Source organism: Triturus cristatus, chromosome 12 (genome assembly GCF_964204655.1).
Source record: "Triturus cristatus chromosome 12, aTriCri1.1, whole genome shotgun sequence".
Taxonomy (NCBI): domain Eukaryota; kingdom Metazoa; phylum Chordata; class Amphibia; order Caudata; family Salamandridae; genus Triturus; species Triturus cristatus.
The window spans coordinates 163,499,547-163,518,027 of NC_140595.1; the positions used below are offsets into that span (position 1 = coordinate 163,499,547).

Below are 18,481 nucleotides of genomic sequence, written 5' to 3' on the forward strand. Positions count from 1 at the left end.
CTTACTCGGTCTATAAGATGGAGGGTGTGTACAAGACTATAACTGGCTTGTTTTGCAGTCTCGCTGCAGAGGACTCCAGTTGTCTGCCACAGTCAGCGTTGTATACAACACTACACAGAGTCAGCCCTTGCTCATTGTATTGTATTGCGCTGTATTTGTATTTATATAGCTCTGATGAGACAATGAAGCGCTATTAGATAAGTAGTATGCTACTACGGTTAAACCTTGGTTTAGTGGTTAGCCTGTTGTTTTTTAGTATTTTCAAACATGGTTGAAGTTGTCAGCTCTTAGTCTTGTGTTTTAAAATAAGCCAGTTGATGCATTAAATCTGGGGTCACGTTGGGGAGATTAATTCAGTTGGACTTTCGACTGGTTGGGTAGAAAATTAAAATGTAGGAGAATAATTACATTAGAGGTAATAAAAAAAACTACGCAAGTAGTAGTTTTGGTGAACATGCAAATGAATAGTAAAGTATGCAGGTAGTAAATACAATGTTCTAGTAGGAGACTGTATGTAGGGCTAGAAAAGCATTCAATGTGGCATAGAGTGGTAAATAAGGGGTGAAGTAGGCTGGAAAAAAGAAGGTAGTAGCAGGATAAACATTCAATAGACTGATCTGAAGGTAAGTTCCATTTTTATAAGAAGGACTGATGATTGTTAAATGCGGGAAGGTGCTACTTGTTATAGCATCTTAGGTAGACAGTTTGACTAATAATGATACTGAGTGGAGAGGTGTGGTGCAGCGGCCAGGGCAGCTGACTTCGGAGCACAGGGTTCTTGGTTCGATCCCCGACTGCGCTCCATATAACGGACACGGTGGCCATGCACTATTGTGCGCTCCTTCTTTGTAAGCCACAAACTTGTGGCCTTGTGCTATGGCACTTCCTCAGATTTGGCAATGCTGACTCAGCCTACTGAGAACATGCAAGATAAACTTGTGGTCTTGTGCTATTGTGCACTTTTTCTATATGAGTCAAACACTTGTGGCCCTGCGCTACCATGCGCTCTTAGTTTGGACCGTGCTGACTTGTCCTGCCAAGGGAAAGCAAGATACCCTTCCGCTGCATAAGAAACTGTTTTTAGTTATCATATGAAATGACTCCTGAGTAAGTCCAATTAAGTTAGATTCCTGTATCATGATATACATGCACAGAGACTCTTTCCTGACCCATGTGTCTGATCATATATATTTAGGTTGCCTGCATAGACCCTGGAGTAAGTACATTTTACTTTATCCACGTTGGTGTCAATTTTAGGATATATACATTAAGTGAGACTCCATGTCATAATTTGGCATATTTACAAACTGACAAGCATCTGCACATTCCATACTGATATACCTTATATTTTTTAGATTTATTCTCTGGACAACAAACAATAGTATTCATGCCCCCTCCTTTGTCCAGACTCGCAGCATATAACGGATACTGATCAATAATAGTGGGTATCATAATGTTTCACTTAGGTGTCCCTTTTATTTGGCTTACCTAAAGAGACCGCAACACTACAATAGAGGACGAATTGCCATCAACAATCAACAGCACATAAACTCAGTAGAATTTAAAGATGCAATCAAGCCTTGGGCCCATCAACACCTACAATTTTGCATATACTGTAGTTCATCACAGGTTCACCTATCTTTGTCTGTGTTTCTTTCCTCACTGGGGGAACTAAGCACCCTTTCCTATCAGAAATGCAAACACTAGATTTATTCACCTATATAATAATTCCTATGAGTTTATTGATTGGTTGATTATCTTATCTGCATGGCTGGTTTCTTTAGTTACATTCATTGTATACAGTGATTTCACTGAAAGAGAATTGTATCATACTAAGTGATCACCACCACGATGGCAGCAAACGGTAGTGGGTTGCAATTTACGACTTACCTCATTAAAGTTCTTGAGTCAAGTCACAGTGCAATACTCTACAATTGTTTTTTGAGAACCGACCTCTAAGTACATAGGTTGGTTCACAAAATACCACACTGGTTGGAAAGAAATGGTCACAAATTGCAACCAGTATTTTGTGACCAGTGTTTATTACATATGGCCCCTAGTTTCAACACACACAGATGACAATTAAAAATAAAACAATGAAGAACAGCAGAAAAGCAGCACTGGCACCGAAAAATATTGGCCCACCAACCCTGGAACTGAAGTGCATTTCTTTTTAGGCGGATGTACACATGTGATAAGGAGAAATGTTGTCATTCATGTGGCATGGCAGCCAGTGTCTAACTTGTGCTGAGCCTTTGCTCCATGCTGTATGCCGTGGCAGGAGGAGTCAACATCTACATGACAGTTTAATAGTCTATTGGAAGAAGAGGGCTGACCAGGGCCCCTCTAGTTAGGTATATATATTTAGTTTGGGGCTAGGATTCCCTGGAAGATGGGGTACATGTTACCTGATGTTTCACTTATAGAGTGGGTCTGAGTTTGGGATGCCAGCTTTTGTGAAACTAGTTGATGTTGATTTATGACTATTTTTGAGCCTTTTTCATTCTTTTCCTGGATCGTTTTTGTTGGGAACGTGGTTGTTGTCATGAGCAGTCACGAGCGGAGTTCTGTGTTCCAGCTCGTGACTGACTCGTGTCGTGGGGAAGAATGTTTAGCTTCAAAAAATGGTGGAAGGTTGGGAATGAGCTCTTTGTGGTTGTAACGTTATTCCTGACTTGAACTGATTGCATACAGACGTGTATTAAACTTCACGTCCTACTTCATCCTCCTGGTCCGTGTTTTCTTTTCTATGGATGCCTGCACTTCCAACAGTTTTGATACAGGTCTGCTCCACAGGTTGCCCGCCTGAGGTGGTGCACTTTGATTATCACAGTCAGTTGTTATTGAATTCCAAAGTTCGCCAGTAGCTGTGGAAGCAGCAGTAGCTAAAGTAGCAGACTGCCCAACTGGGAAGCTGTAGTTCGAATTGCTCTTGGTTGGCTCTCAATGAAAGTAGGGGCTACAGTAGCTAAAGTGACCAGTTAACCAACTGAGCGGCTGTGTTCTGAATTGTGCTCAGTTGGCATTCGGTGGCCATAGCTGAGTTGGCTGGGTTGTGCAACTGAATGGCTGTGTTTTGGGGGTCATGCCTGATGTGGTTGAAGCTGGACACCAATGTCCTTGGTGCACCCTTGCTGATTGTGAGAGCTTCTGTTTTGGATGAAGGCGGAGGTGAGTCCTCGTAGTCGGTCTGATTGGGTTGCGCCCAGGAGAGTCGAAGGCATAAAGATGGTTGCAAACTTATTGCGTTCATGCCAGAGGAAGTTGTTGTGGCAGTCGGAGCTTCATGTGTGCTTCGTGTGCCTGTTTTAATCTGCCCTTGTTAAGCCTGTTTCCAGTCTGTTATCATGGTTGATAAAAGCTGCAGGAGGGTGCTTAATTTGTTTACTATTGGATGGCATGAGCAGCCACTTACTCTCTCCCTGGTTTTATTAGCAAGTTGCACACTTGGGTGCAGAGCGTCTAACTTGTACTCTAGCCTGATTATGGATGTGGCTGGAGTATTTATCAGGTTCAATTGGAGTTCCAGTTTGTCTGAGTTCCAGGTCAAGTTAATAGAGTCTAGTAATTGACCCTGGGCGGTGTTGGTAAGAAAAGGTGAATGGCTGGATCCCACACAAGTTGTTAGTGACTTTGTATGCTTGAGATTCGAGGCCTGGGGGGGGGGGGTGGGGGGGGGGGGGACGTCGACAATCATTTCGCTGTGTCGAGACTTGGTTACATGCACCGCAGTTGAAGTTTGGGGTAGCAGCACTTTGTTGAGTACTAACACTTTAAAGCAATAAATTATCAAATCATAATTGCCAACACCGCAAAGAGGAAATGTGTGTATTTTTTTTCATTTTCTGTCTGGAAACGGGTCCGAAAAAAGGGGCTGTACAAGTGGAAACGGTCCCAGCAAATCCGGGCGCAGCATGTTAGTTTCCATTAAGGGGATGAAATTGTATAATTACATGGTGCAGACGTGCAAATACCGACCAGAATGAACAATGCCAGCCTTCAGAAACTGTTGTGACTCCAGTACAGTGAAACTTGTAATTGGTGTCTGCATGTTCACGTCAGACACAACACCCAGTGCTCTGGTCAGTCACATCACTCAGTGGTCCTGTGTGGAACATCAGCCAGTGCTCTGGTCAGTCACATCACTCAGTGGTCCTGAGTGACACAACACCCAGTGCTCTGGTCAGTCACATCACTCAGTGGTCCTATGTGACACAACACCCAGTGCTCTGGTCTGTCACATCACTCAGTGGTCCTATGTGACACAACACCCAGTGCTCTGGTCAGTCACATCACTCAGTGGTCCTATGTGACACAACACCCAGTGCTCTGGTCAGTCACATCACTCAGTGGTCCTATGTGACACAACACCCAGTGCTCTGGTCAGTCACATCACTCAGTGGCCCTGTGTGGAACATCAGCCAGTGCTCTGGTCAGTCACATCACTCAGTGGTCCTGTGTGGCACATCAGCCAGTGCTCTAGTCAAGCCACATCACTCAGTGATCCTGTGTGGCACATCGGCCAGTGCTCTGGTCAGTCACATCACTCAGTGGTCCTATGTGACACAACACCCAGTGCTCTGGTCAGTCACATCACTCAGTGGTCCTATGTGACACAACACCCAGTGCTCTGGTCAGTCACATCACTCAGTGGTCCTGTGTGGAACATCAGCCAGTGCTCTGATCAGTCACATCACTCAGTGGTCCTGAGTGACACAACACCCAGTGCTCTGGTCAGTCACATCACTCAGTGGTCCTATGTGACACAACACCCAGTGCTCTGGTCAGTCACATCACTCAGTGGTCCTATGTGACACAACACCCAGTGCTCTGGTCAGTCACATCACTCAGTGGTCCTGTGTGGCACATCACCCAGTGCTCTAGTCAAGCCACATCACTCAGTGATCCTGTGTGGCACATCGGCCAGTGCTCTGGTCAGTCACATCACTCAGTGGTCCTGTGTGGCACATCAGCCAGTGCTCTAGTCAGTCACATCACTCAGTGGTTCTGTGTGACACATCACCCAGTGCTCTGGTCAGTCACATCACTCAGTGGTCCTATGTGACACAACACCCAGTGCTCTGGTCAGTCACATCACTCAGTGGTCCTATGTGACACAACACCCAGTGCTCTGGTCAGTCACATCACTCAGTGGTCCTGTGTGACACATCACCCAGTGCTCTTGTGAGTTGCATCAGCAACTGCTCATCTGGAGCACAATTTTGAGTGGTCGCCTGAGGCACATCACGCAGAACTCTCAAGACACACATCACCAAGTCCTCCCAGGTGTGCAATGGTGTGTGTTCCCCTAGTGCAGATCGCCCCCAACCCTACCAGGCGTCATTCTATAATCTCCTGGAGCACCTAATCCTGTGCTCCGGTGTCGCACATCACTCTGTCCCCGGCTGTAAAGGGCTGTAGATGATTGTCATTGGCGGTGTGTACGTGGGCAACAGACTTGAAGCTGGACATTATGAAAATGAGTGAGTGTTGCTCTCTGTACATCTTTTCAAAAGCGAATTCTATGTGCTGCCTCAATCCTTGTTAGGTCGAGCATTCACGACCTCTTGTATATACTTTAGTATATATACATTAGTATATACTTTAATATATACTTATATGTGTATGTACTTTGTGGATCAGCCCTAGGACTTGTCTGCTTCCGCTTAGAGACTTCTTTTCTGTTCAACTGCCTCTATTTAACTGTATTGATAGAAAATGACCTGCAGAGGTCAGTAAAATACCAGAATTGCTTTCTGCTGAGTGACTTTCTTTTTTTTTCAATTTCTGGCAACTGCCTCTATTTAGCTTTCTTGATAGAAAACGACCAGCAGAGGTCGATAAAACACCAGACTCACTTTAAGAATTCTCTAGTTTCCAGTCCATAGAAATTGTCTTCAACGAGCACCCGTAGACAATACTATTATTTTCAAATCTTGTATTTGCAGTGATATGACCACCAAAAGCCCTGCTTTTATATTAAAAACAGAGCTATAGAATGGTGTCACACAGTTTGGTGCTTACTTTCCCTCTATGTTAAAGAACAGTAGATGTTTCAGTATCCAGGCTAATGTGCTCCAAACCTAAGGTCCCAAAGGCGAGACAGATTTTATTGCAAATGCTTGTTTTTGATTCTGGAACCACACTATTTTACTTTTTGTAGAGGTAACAACAACAAAAGGAAAGGGTGAACAATTTCTGCCTAATAGGTTTCATTTTTTTCGCAATAAAATCATAGGGTACCTTTAACAATATGGAAAAGAAACACCCCTCATATCAATTCACAATTGCCTAATCCTAAATCTGCTTTGATATGTGACGCAGCCTAGACAGAAACAAATAACTACCTAGGGGTCTAGCTCATATCTGCATTTAAAGAGATTAAATTTACAAACTGCACACCATTGTTTGAACAAGCTATACAAGCTATACAACTACCGAATAAATGGGAACGCCTCCCACTTACAATGACAGGGCGTGCCACCCTCATCTAAATTATATTATTACCTATATATCTTTATCTATTTCGCTCATTACCAACTTTTCAATGTTTCTGTATAAGGCATTTTTTCATTCTCCTGCAAGCACTAATATCTGTCATTATCTGGGGCATGAAAGACCCAGGAGAGCCTATCGATTTCTACAACCGCCACTGAATACAGGAGGATGGGTTCTCCCCAATTTTCCTTTCTACTACTGGGCGACGTAAGCCAAGAAATTGACCACACTAATCAAATATATCACTGGCATATTTTCAAATATTATTGTTTACTTCTCTACTCCTTCACTTGGCTACTTATTCTGAGTTGCCTACCCGCAGCTACACTCTAAACATGTTAAATCTAAAGTCCTTCAGGTGCACATAACCGAATGGCCACAGATCAGCAGATACTACACAATTCAAACTCTTCATGGCTATCACCGCATTTGAAATAATCAGTTACTTAAAGAGGCCTGTAGTACCCCACAGTATTCAATGGACTGGAGCTAGCATTTAAGTTATCCACCAACTTTATAACAGAAACACAATCAAAAGCTTCACAGAAATAGTTTATGAATTTGAAATACCTCACACAGAATATTTTAAATATTTGCAACTTAGAACCTACATAACAAGCAGCCACCTAGTATCAGTCCCTGAGGTTCTACCACATAACTGTGCCTTGGTAATTCTAAGTAACCTGGTTTCTAGCACAATGTTCTATCTAGTGACCCAATCATTAGATGAAGGTTTAGCACTCTGGGCAGATAAGTCATCTAAATGGACAGACACAATCATCATTGTCGAACAATTCATAGTATCGCTTAGAACATTGCTTACTCTTACTACCCTAGTCTAATTAAAATTACATTATCGCAATTCGTTTCATTTTTATGTCAGACCTACCAAAATATACACATGACAACAGAGAATGACAACTCGCTGCCCACGATGTTAAGAGAAAGCCTTGGACAGAGTTCCCATGTTTGTCAATTGTCCCAGTAACAAGAAATATACTTTTGATAAGATATCCTTTGTATGTGAAATTGGCCTGTGAAATAGTCTGTCCTGGCAAGCCCAACTAATTCCCTTAGACCATACTCCAAGCATCAAGTCTAAGTGAGGCTTTTATTGATTACAATTGCATGGCTACTAACAGCCCATCATTGGAGAGCTCTTTCAAGTCTTAGTCCACATTTATGGACTCAAGAAGTTTTGGACATTTACTAATTTGTGGAACAATTAAATGAATGTAATCCAACTAAGCGTTTGTTTAAGGATTTGGTGTAGATATAATCCAATTATTTTTGCAACAGGTATGACAGGGTAGACAGGTATTAACATGAGAGATTATCAGGAAATATCAATTAAGGAGGGTGTGTAAAATGATGTGCTGTGATATAATAATGATACATTAAAACATACATACTGATTGCCTTAAATTAGAAAAAGAAACATGAACTAGACCTGATAGTTACTAAATTTACTTTAATTTCTGAGCATAGAAGGAGTAGCCCAGAACATTTTTCCAGATTATGGCCCAATAGGCAGGCGACATTTGCTTTACCTGCACTCTTTGCTTCATCTTCGCTGCTGACTATGGAGATTTTGTCCTTTGCAGACCTCTCTGACTTTTTGCCCATCTTCGCTTTTCTAATGAGGCTGTCAAAAAAGTAAAGGGGAGGAGATCATGAGCAGGCTATTGGAATATACAAAGGGCGCTGCTCCATATCAGCCATCATGATTTGAGCAGAGCAAACAAAAATAACGGGTGGGTAATAGGATTTGTCCTTTCAGACACACAGGGATATAAAGGCAAGACGTTTAAAGCCCCTTTGCAGGTGCAGACACTTCGATTCACAAAAGCACTGGGTGTAAAGCTGGAAAAGAACTTTTCACAATGTACAAAAGCCTTTTTACAAGTCAGAAAATCTTTCAACAAAAACTTTTCTGACTCTTTCCAACCAACCAATAGGAGTAGGCATGGCAAAGCTTACCCTCATATTTGCAATTCTGAAAGGTGTGTAACAATAGTTTGTGACCGCAATTGCAATCGCAAAAAAAACATCAGTTACCAACCCCCAAGGTATGGGAGTAATTGTGGCTGTATTAACAAAAAGGATCTCTTGGAGGACTCGACAATCAGATAACTCACACTCCACTATCTGCACTAACATATATTCAGCACTAACAATCTTAACAGGACCCAAAGGCAATTATATAAAATCTGTTTAATAAAATATATAATAAAAACAGTTCATACAATTATATAAAAAAATTCATGTCATCAAAAATATTTAATAAGAGCTATATTGCGCATACTTTTTAAAAACATTATATCTAGAGAGATATAACAAACAAGACATACATACATATATTTGTCTACTTGTCAATTTGAAGGAATCAACCATTAAAAATATCAACACTATTTTCCCTTTAATTCATCGTTCCTCAAATTGATCGTCCAGACATTAAAGAGATCTTTTTTGTTAATACATAGTTATATAAGGAACCCTGTTTCTTGAAGTAGTGGGGCCGCTCTCCTGTTTCTGAGACAGTAATTGTGGCTGGACAGTATGTGCTCCCTCTGATGTCTTCTCAAACTGCATAAAAATGTTTTTAAGTAGCACATGTTCCTTTAATGGAGACATGCTATTTTTGTTTTTATCTTCCCATTTGGAAAATAAAGAATTTAGGGTTGGATGTCCACTGCCCTTGCAGTCCTCATTTCACTGCCAGTCATAGGAGGTCACGGTTGTGATCTGGCTAACTAACATTCATTAGCTAGGTCGTTTTGTGACCCTCTTTGACTAGACAATTGTTTTTTAGTACAAGGGGCGCATCAGAAATTGCATTCCCATTCGTAAACCGTTCTGTGTGCAAATGGTACATCTGTGGTTTGTAATGGGATTCACACCTCTGGTCCAATGTTCCTTCTTAACAAACTCCACATTCATTGCATCAATTATGCTCCCTTTCTATTGCTGGTGCTTTAGTCTTTTACTGTGTCAATTTAGATTTTCGTATTGAACAGATTTTGCCCACAAGGAAGGGGCAAAGTGGGCAGCCTGGCAGTGGAATCCTACTTTTACAACAAGGGGGATTAATAGTGATCCTTGTGAAGCATGCTTTACCAATCCAAACATCTAATAGTTACTTTTCTCAGAGTACCAGAAATACATTGGGAAAACTCCTTCCATCTTTAATTTGATGTAGTCATTTACTAAAGAATAGGCAAACTTCAGCAGCATACAAAAAATAGGAGCTGGTGTTATTCTTATTTGGATCAAGAGAAGTAGGATAAAAACTGTAAATGCGTTCAGCACAACAGACCATTAATTATTTTTATTTGACTAGCTACATGGCCATCTATAGATATACTCTGAGGTTTGAATCCTCTCTCCACAACTGGACACTGCCAGTCAGAAGAGGAGTCTTTGCAAACTTGGTATGTGACTTTGGGGCTCAACACAGTCATCCCTTACATCACTATTCTTGAAATTGTACAAGAGACCACTCGTAGTGCATTCTGTACTGTTACTGAGTGGCCAGTGCATTCTGCGTCCGAGTATTATTCTGTGCGGATCATCAACTAACACATTATAGCGTTTCTTGTTTTAATGCTTGTTTGTGTGTGGTAAGCAGACTATGTGCTTACTGTGAAGCTTTAAAACAATTTGTGTGATGTATTGTGAATTGAAAAATGAGTTCAATCTAGGGACATTTTTCCCTAGTTCTATGTAAATTGATACTTGTATAGCGCACTACTCACCCACAAGGGTCTCAAGGCGCTTGTACAAATACCGCTGTGGAACCCATCCTGGCTTTCCCTGTGAGGCGTCCACTCCTGGGCACCCCCAAGGTGGAGGCCAGGCATCCTTAGTGTTGTGGGGGCCGTTGTGAAGATTAAGCAAGCTATTGCCCAGAGTTGCAGAGTGGGACTCCATGATTGGAATGGCACCAAGGCGAGAATTATCAGGTCCATGGAATTTTTGAGCCCAAGACCCGCCGAGGCGGGGAATTGAACCCTGGTCCCGGGCTAGACCTCTGCATCAGGGTCTGCCGCTCTAATCATTGAGCCACACTTCTCCACGTGTATGGGTATGCTTTTACAAGGACGTTGGCATGTTCCTCCCTATTGGGGTGGGCAGTGGATCAGTTTTTCATTGCTAAGTTATAATATATTGCTATTTATATAGGAATCAAAATCAAGAGTGGTCTCTTATGACGCAACATTTTGCATGAGAGTGAGTTATGTTTATGCTTCTTTTAGTTGAGTGTTTCTACTGTGTATCTGTATATGTTAATAAGGTAAATGGCAGTACTACTGATTTGGCAGCACTTTGCCAACTATTTGGCTCTGATATTGTGTTGTGCTTGTGATTATTGAGGAAAAGAGACCCACTACTTTGAAGTTTGTGGAAATCCTTTTGTTGCACCATCTTTACTTCGGAGTGGACTCTTAGACCCACTATTTTGTTGTCTCCGATTTTAGCCCTGGGTTGCACCATCTCCACAAAAATAGGGGGGACCAGGAGCGCATTACAGACCAGCATACATGCTCCGAAATAAATTGTACCAACTAATGGTATGCAGTTCCTAAGGAAGGGGGTATCAGATCTGGTATATAGGAGCCAAAGGTAGGGGGGGTTCCTTTTTGAAACTAGGGCCCTCACATACCCAAGTGGGTGTCATGCTACATCATCGGGCTTGCTCCTCGTCGGGCCAGTGTTGCAGTGCCCAAAGGGCACCCTCGAGGGGGCTCTTTTTTGGAGATCTTTAGTCCCAGTGCTGTCTGTGAAGCGCAGGTGTAGGTGTGGATTGAAGGGACTGTAGATGTGAGTAGTGACTTAAAAATAGACTAAGCAATTCTCAAAGAAGGGGTTTATTTGGCGAGTTTTCTTGTCCAATGAAAAACGTGATGGCCACCATTGGATGCAATGATCTCTAGTAGCAAAGCAATTTTTGCACCATCTCCAGCCATAGATGGACCGCTGAGATGTATTGCCATAGTACTTATGGATATACATGATTAGCCATCTCCACTTCTTGGTTGACGCCTTCGGCCAACTATTCGTGTGTCTCTAATTTGATCACTTGGTTGCACATTCTTCACTACGAAGTGAACCTTTCAGAACTACTAGAGTGGTGTCAGTGGTTATTTTTGAGTTGTGCCATATTCACTACTGTAAGACACTATAGACCCTCTATTATGACATCTGGAATATCCTTGGTTTGCATCAACACTGCTTACTGTGGTGTCTTTAGTGGTCTTAGGGAAGTACTGTTGCATATCCCTGGTGAACTTACCCCTGTTCTCCTATCAACACACCCAGTTGTCAGATGACGTGAACTTGATAAGGTAATTAAGTGCAGCTCACAAGTTTCAATACTACACACCACACTTTACCACAGCTACAATTTATTTATTGGAACACACCTCCAACCCTCATACATAACTCCAAAATTCTTCCCACACAGGCCACTCCAGAAAACAATACTTTGCGAACTATGAATAACAAATGGAGTAGCTACATACCTATCCATCCGAACTGCACTTTTAATTTTTAATGGGTGGGAAATCGCTATTCAAACGTCAGTACAACACAATACAATAAGCAGATGTCATAAAACAGCATGAACTGCACGTCTGTGCAGATAACATTAAACTATGTATGTTGTTAGAAAGAGCAGGACTGGTTCCAGCAGGTTAGCTAACAAAGCGTGGTCCTCAAATGGGAACTCATTGGCTCTCCCAGGAGAATTCACAAAAATACAAACCTTTGATTTTTCAGCATGTTCTGTGGGCATAGATCCTGCTACCTGCACCCAATTGCTTCCCCTGCCTCATACCCCCACCCAATTGCTTTCCCTCCCTGCCTCTTGTGTGGATGTCTAGTGTCACAGAATATTTGTCAAACCATCAGACTAGGGATCAAAAGGTTTGTGATCATACCTCTCTCCCATTGACACAAAAGCACAAAATGTTGTTCAACACACCAGAATGAAAGAAAATGATCCCAAATCAAGGTAAGTGACAAACAATGTTCCTGGGAAGGCCTTTCACTTTCCCAGGAAGATGTTATTGAAAGATGTTATTGAAAACACTATTTGAAAAGGTTTGAATGTTTCCAGATGTCATTCTAGAAGACATTGTAATTCAGTCCTTCATAGTGGAATTGCCTAAGGATTTCTGCATTCTCCTCTCCTCTCTTTTTTAATATTGACATAAAAGTACTTACAGATCTGCTAAGACCACCAACCTCCTCTTCCACTCTTAAAGGTCCAAAATGGTCATGTAATTGCAAAACAAAGGAAACAGCAATCAATTCGAAAATATCACTAACAGCCTCTAAACGATTGGATCCTGAGGTCCACAACAATCTAAAAATCAATAGCTCAGTGACAGAAATCCTGCTGCTGAGACACCTCACTTGCTGCAAAACAATTTACTCTAGCTAAACCGAAATACCTTTTCTGAGGAACGCTTCCCATTAAAAGCAAAATCCAAAACATTGGTGCCATTAGAGATATACACCTCAGCCTAGATGCACCTGTTTACTCATCCATTCCTCAGCTTTTGGCATCTACAAAGACATTTGACTAGTTTTCCCGATAATAAAGGGCATAAACTGACTATCACCGAAGTCAGTATGACATATGAGATTGAAAGCTTGGCTTGCAAACCTAAAGGCAGTTGCCAAATCCACATTCCAGCAAATAAAAAAATTCAAAAAGACGCCTTCCTTCATTCCACTTGCACTTCACCCATTGGTAGGTATTAAACTTCCACCTGGATGTAGAAAAGGCATTATTGCCTTCCAGTTGCGTCTGTGTCTTCTGGAAGTAGAAAATTGGATGGCCAATAATTGCCTAATGTGAAATGGATAGAAGACTAAGGTTTTGATCTTAGACAACCAGCCTGACATTTGGTCCACCGCATGGAGCCTGCTAGCCTGGGCACTTCACCATCACTAAAACAAGAAGTTAAAAATGTTGCCCTCTGGCTAGATCATAATTTGTTGTTTGACCACCAAGCAATCTTATAGCTGGAAAATGTGTTGGGATATTAAAAAGTCCTTAAGAAGATTCTGGGATTTTTACCTCATCGGCCCAGAAAACTGTCATTCAGACCATGGCCATTTCTAGGCTGGATTATTCTAATGCCCTTTATCTTGGGCTCTCACAAAGGAGACTCAATAGACTACAGCACTCCAAAATTCTGCTGCACATCTGTTGCTTAAACTTCCTAGACGCGCCTCCATTGGGGCTGGTTTGAGAGAACTCCACTGACTACCAATTAAGAAGCAAATTGCCTTTAAATCTCTGCTATTGATACAAGGCTCTGTCAAATTTTGGTCCATAGTATGTTCACTCTTTTATTAAACCTTATGTTCAGGTTAGGATTTAAGATCATCTGATGCTAGGTTAGTCCTAGTCTCAAAATTTCATAAACTCAGAGTTGGAGGCCACATTTTTAGTTATCTTGCTCCAAAGATCTGGAACACTTTGCCTTTAAAAATCCGGTAGGCATCATCTGAAGCATCCTTTAGGAAACAGTTAAAAAATTGCCTCTTCACCCTACGTTATTAGCCACCCATATGAGTAGTTTTTGTTTAAGATCAGTCCTAGCGCTGGGACACTTCAATGAAGTAGCCATGGGCTCTACAAATCTGCTTTAGTATTATCATTATTATTATTATTATAATTATTATACAGAGATCCATCTACTTATCAAATATGTAGGCTACAACAAGCTCAAAGTGCTGCAGTCTGATTTACATTTAGCATGCACAAGTGCAAACATTTACATCGGCTTCCCTTCAAATCACAGATGTCTATGGGTTCACACATCTACAGGAAAACAAAATACTACCAGTCTAACACACAGTTCCACTAAGATAACACAATCTCCTTGTGGATGCAAAAACAAGATTCTTATGTAGCTCTACTCTACCCATCGGATGTTACCCAACTTTACATGTGGGACAAGGTGTCCAATTAAGTTATATTAAAACAATCCTTTAATCAATCAGGTTTTTCTTAAGGAAAAATCTTACAGGGAGGAATGTACGGTATAATTAAGGGAGATGAAACTAATCAGTCTGGAAGCACTTAGCTGCCGGACCTGGTCAGTGGGGACCCACTTCACCCTTGTCCATATGCAGTGCACCCAACTTCTTGGCTTTCAGAAAAAAACTCAAACTCAACTTTTTAAAATCTAATTCAACTGTCGGCTTTTATAGTGCAGGTCAGAGTGTAACACAGGGCCCTGCGGTTCAAGGGGCCCCATTCAGTCCACAGCTCATGAATATCTGTGAGATATGTAAGACTCAGGAGCCCCTCTTAACATTCTGCAGGGGGGCCCATCATTTGACACAGTTGACCATGACACTCAAAGACTCTACAAAGCCGGCATAGAGGGTACTGTACTCTACTAGATCACATACTACCTTCAAAAAACACCAAATGTTATCTATACTTCCCCTTTCTCATCTAAACTGTACTTCACAAAAGCAGGTGTCCCTCAAGGCTCTATCATCTCAACCATGCTTTTCAACATCTACATGAAGTCATTACCAGCAATGATAAATGAATTTCAGCTCACATACTATAACTATCGAGATGACACACAAATAATCCTAAATCTGGAAAGCCACAAAGAGACTGAAAATCCAAAATCTTCAGTTGCCTCAGATCCGTCAATCCATAAATTACATCGAGTCACCTTAAACTGAATGATTCCAAAACTGAAATACTCACATGTGGCGACTGGACAAATGATGGCCCACTCTGTGTCTGGCCCGACGATCTGGGACCACCTCCTAAAGTACTAAGAAAGTAAGAAATCTTGGAATTACCATGGACTCCAAGTTAACAATGAATGCCCAGGTGGAGAAATTAGCAAGATCAACCTTCATTACTATTAAATTTCTGTGATGCATCTTCCCCGCCTGGGATTTTCACACAAAATCCAGCCTGCTATCTCTCTTGTACTGTCAAAAGTGGATTCTGCCAATAGCCTCTACCATGGATCATCTTTATCAACTGTGGGACGAATACAACAGAATCAGAACTCTGCTGCCAGACTACTCCTACATATAAAGCCACAAGCCTACATCTCCTCTGCCTTGAGGGCTCTACATTGGTCACTGGTTCCCAGAAGATCCCCCTTAAAGCTGCTTTGTATCACCCACAAAGCAATACATGGAACTGACCACTTTTCATCAGGAATAAAATCACCAAATACGTTCATCAAAGAAACCTCCGCTCCAGATTGGCACCTCGCCTTAAACTCCCACTATACATGAAAAAATACAGAGATGGTACATCTTTCTCTGTTCAAGCACCCAAACTATGGAATTCATTACCCCCCAGCATAAGATCCATGGTTAACTATCTTATCTTCAGAAGACTACTCGAGAGTTGGTTCTTTCCTACATAACCACCATACTCAAACACTAATGTACAACATATCCCTATGTATATAAACATTTATAATTTGATCATATGTATGTATCTAGACATGAGCATTTATTTGCACAAATATGTGTAATAATTACGTTTTTTTAAAATAGATAGATATCCTTAGGTCTACTTAACAAATGTATATATTACTTATGGTTAAATATATAGATAGATTATTCTATGCTTAACATGCATACATCACTACATAGTTTTTATATAAGTTATTTAAATAGATGTTTATGGGTCTCTGTTTTATTTATCTATCACAATATGTAAGAATTATCATAATTGTTTATCTACAAATGCTTCAATATTTGAACATTGTGGAAAATATGAAATGTTTTAAAAAGTTATAAAAAAACACAAAAATAAATTAGCTTAAGGTACAGCAATATTAGAAAGTCTGAGTTTATAATATACGACTTTAAATCTCGATAGATTATATTTCTTGTACATGTATACTCTCACTATGTACTTATGTATATTATTACTTAACACCTGCTATGGAAGAAGAAGGGAAAAAAGAACTTTGACTCTCTCTGCACAATTCTATGTCTCACCCTATACCTACCTCAATATATCCTCCACCTCCACTCTCTGACTCACCTCAAACCTCATTCTGCTACTATGATCTCCCAAACAACCCTTTCTTAATTCTTCCCTCCTGTATTCCTTTTTTGACTTATCCCAAACCTCATTTTCCTACTATTATCTCCCTAATCCATTCCTAGAGACTCTTACCTCCTCCGTCTTTACTTATCCCAAACCTCATCTCAGAACTGTGATCTCCCAAATAACACTTTGTAGACTCTTCTCTCTCCATCCCTCTATTATCCTATTTAATCAACAGACTTGCATGTCCACTGCTCAAATTAACTCATATTTCCCTATACTAATCCTCTACTAATCCTTTTTGGGCTCTGGAATACCATGCTATTCGCCGAAAAGCGCTGTGATGCTTCATCAGGGTAAGTAAGCGCTATTTAAATAAAATTACAATATAATTTTGTGTTACATTACTGGGCTCAGTGACTCCCTCATCTATAAAAACCAGTTCGGCTCTTCACCCTCTCCCATATTAGGGAACCCTACTTGTTGGTTTTCAGTCAAAATGATAAGGAAACCATGGTTACATAATGGTGGCACTACTGAAATGTTCTGTTTAATGGCGTATACACTTTTGCGATTGCTTCCGGTGTTCCTTGATTAGATGGGAATGTGTGCATTCCATCATTCAGAACTAGACCTGTGAAAATGGACATCCATATGGTTTAACTTTGATTACCTTGGGCCAGATGCACTCTGCACCATCTTCATCACCTTCTCTTTGGGTCAAGTCACTGTCCTGGAAATTTGACTTCCGGACAACCTGCCATGCCTTACTGAATGCACAATAGCTGGTTAAGGTTTTTCAGCACGTACCAACTGCGCAACCAGTGCATGTCGATGGGAGCTTGTGAAGATTCCTTACACTGTAACCCAAGTTTAGTGGTAAACCAGCGGTTATTGGTTTCAACACCCTTCTACCAATTCCTATTAATAGGAATATGAAACTGATTCAGTAATGCGCCTTGCGAGCTGAGGTATACCCTTATTGTGTCCGCTGCAATACAGAGGTGAGTTGCAGCCCCTTATTTATTTTTATTTTTGCAGTTTTATATAGTGCGAACTCGACCTGAAGGCATTAGAGTGCTTTACATGATCACCAATTATGTTACACATTCATTTTTGGTAGGCACGGGGAGATTACGTGATTTGTCCAGAACACAGGATATTGAGGCGACGCCGAAACTGGAACTTGGTTCCTTAGCACAAAGGTCAGCAGCTCAGGCCATTACACCACATCCTCTCCCCAACGCAGTATATTGGGGATTGGTGTAGGGACGGTGGGATTAAGAAACGTTCAAACTGGAATGTAACAGGAAACCAGATGCAGCTGCAGCCCGCTTTATAAACGAATTAAGTTTTCACTACCACCAGGGCTTTAAGTGTGCCAGGTCCTACCATTGCTCAGCACCGGCAGTTCTAAAGAGCAGAATCTGAGACGGGTCTCTATCAGGCTCTCCATTTTTGCCCTCACCCTCGATGGAAACTTTTTTCTAACACTGCAGCAGTACCACCCTTCACTGCCTTTGAGGTAACTTCAAAGAAATTCGTGATCGATTTTTCATCATTTCAGAACTGAAATATTTTAAATATTCTATACAACGAAGACATAGGCGTTGCTTATTTATCTTACACAACCAACAACCATTGGCAAAGCCAATAGTCCTGGCTTGTTGTAGGTGTAATGTTACTTTTTGCATTATATATCTGTATGCAATGACAGAAGCAGCAAAATACCAGTCTGGCAGCACACTATGCTCAGCACAGATTTTTACCGTGCTTATTTTTAAGCCACGCCCTTCAGTCCATTGGCCACGCCCCTTTGAGAGACACTTTAGTTTTTTCTTTCCACTTAAAGCTCTGACTACCACACTTGCCACTGTGGACTCAAATGGACCCTCGAAGTACAGCACAGACGATGCCTTT

The 18,481-nt window shown here is 41.3% G+C and overlaps 1 protein-coding gene across 7 annotated transcripts in view; it reads right to left on the reverse strand.

Annotated features, from left to right (window-relative positions):
* The window catches only part of LRRC71 (leucine rich repeat containing 71), a 382,267-nt gene that overhangs the window by 341,843 nt on the left and 21,943 nt on the right, over positions 1 to 18,481 (reverse strand). For all 7 annotated transcript variants that reach the window (XM_085640082.1, XM_085640080.1, XM_085640079.1 and 4 more), the window contains exon 2: positions 8,049 to 8,143. In XM_085640082.1, coding sequence (XP_085496208.1) covers positions 8,049 to 8,143 — 95 coding nt within the window. The remainder of the gene's footprint in view (positions 1 to 8,048; positions 8,144 to 18,481) is intronic.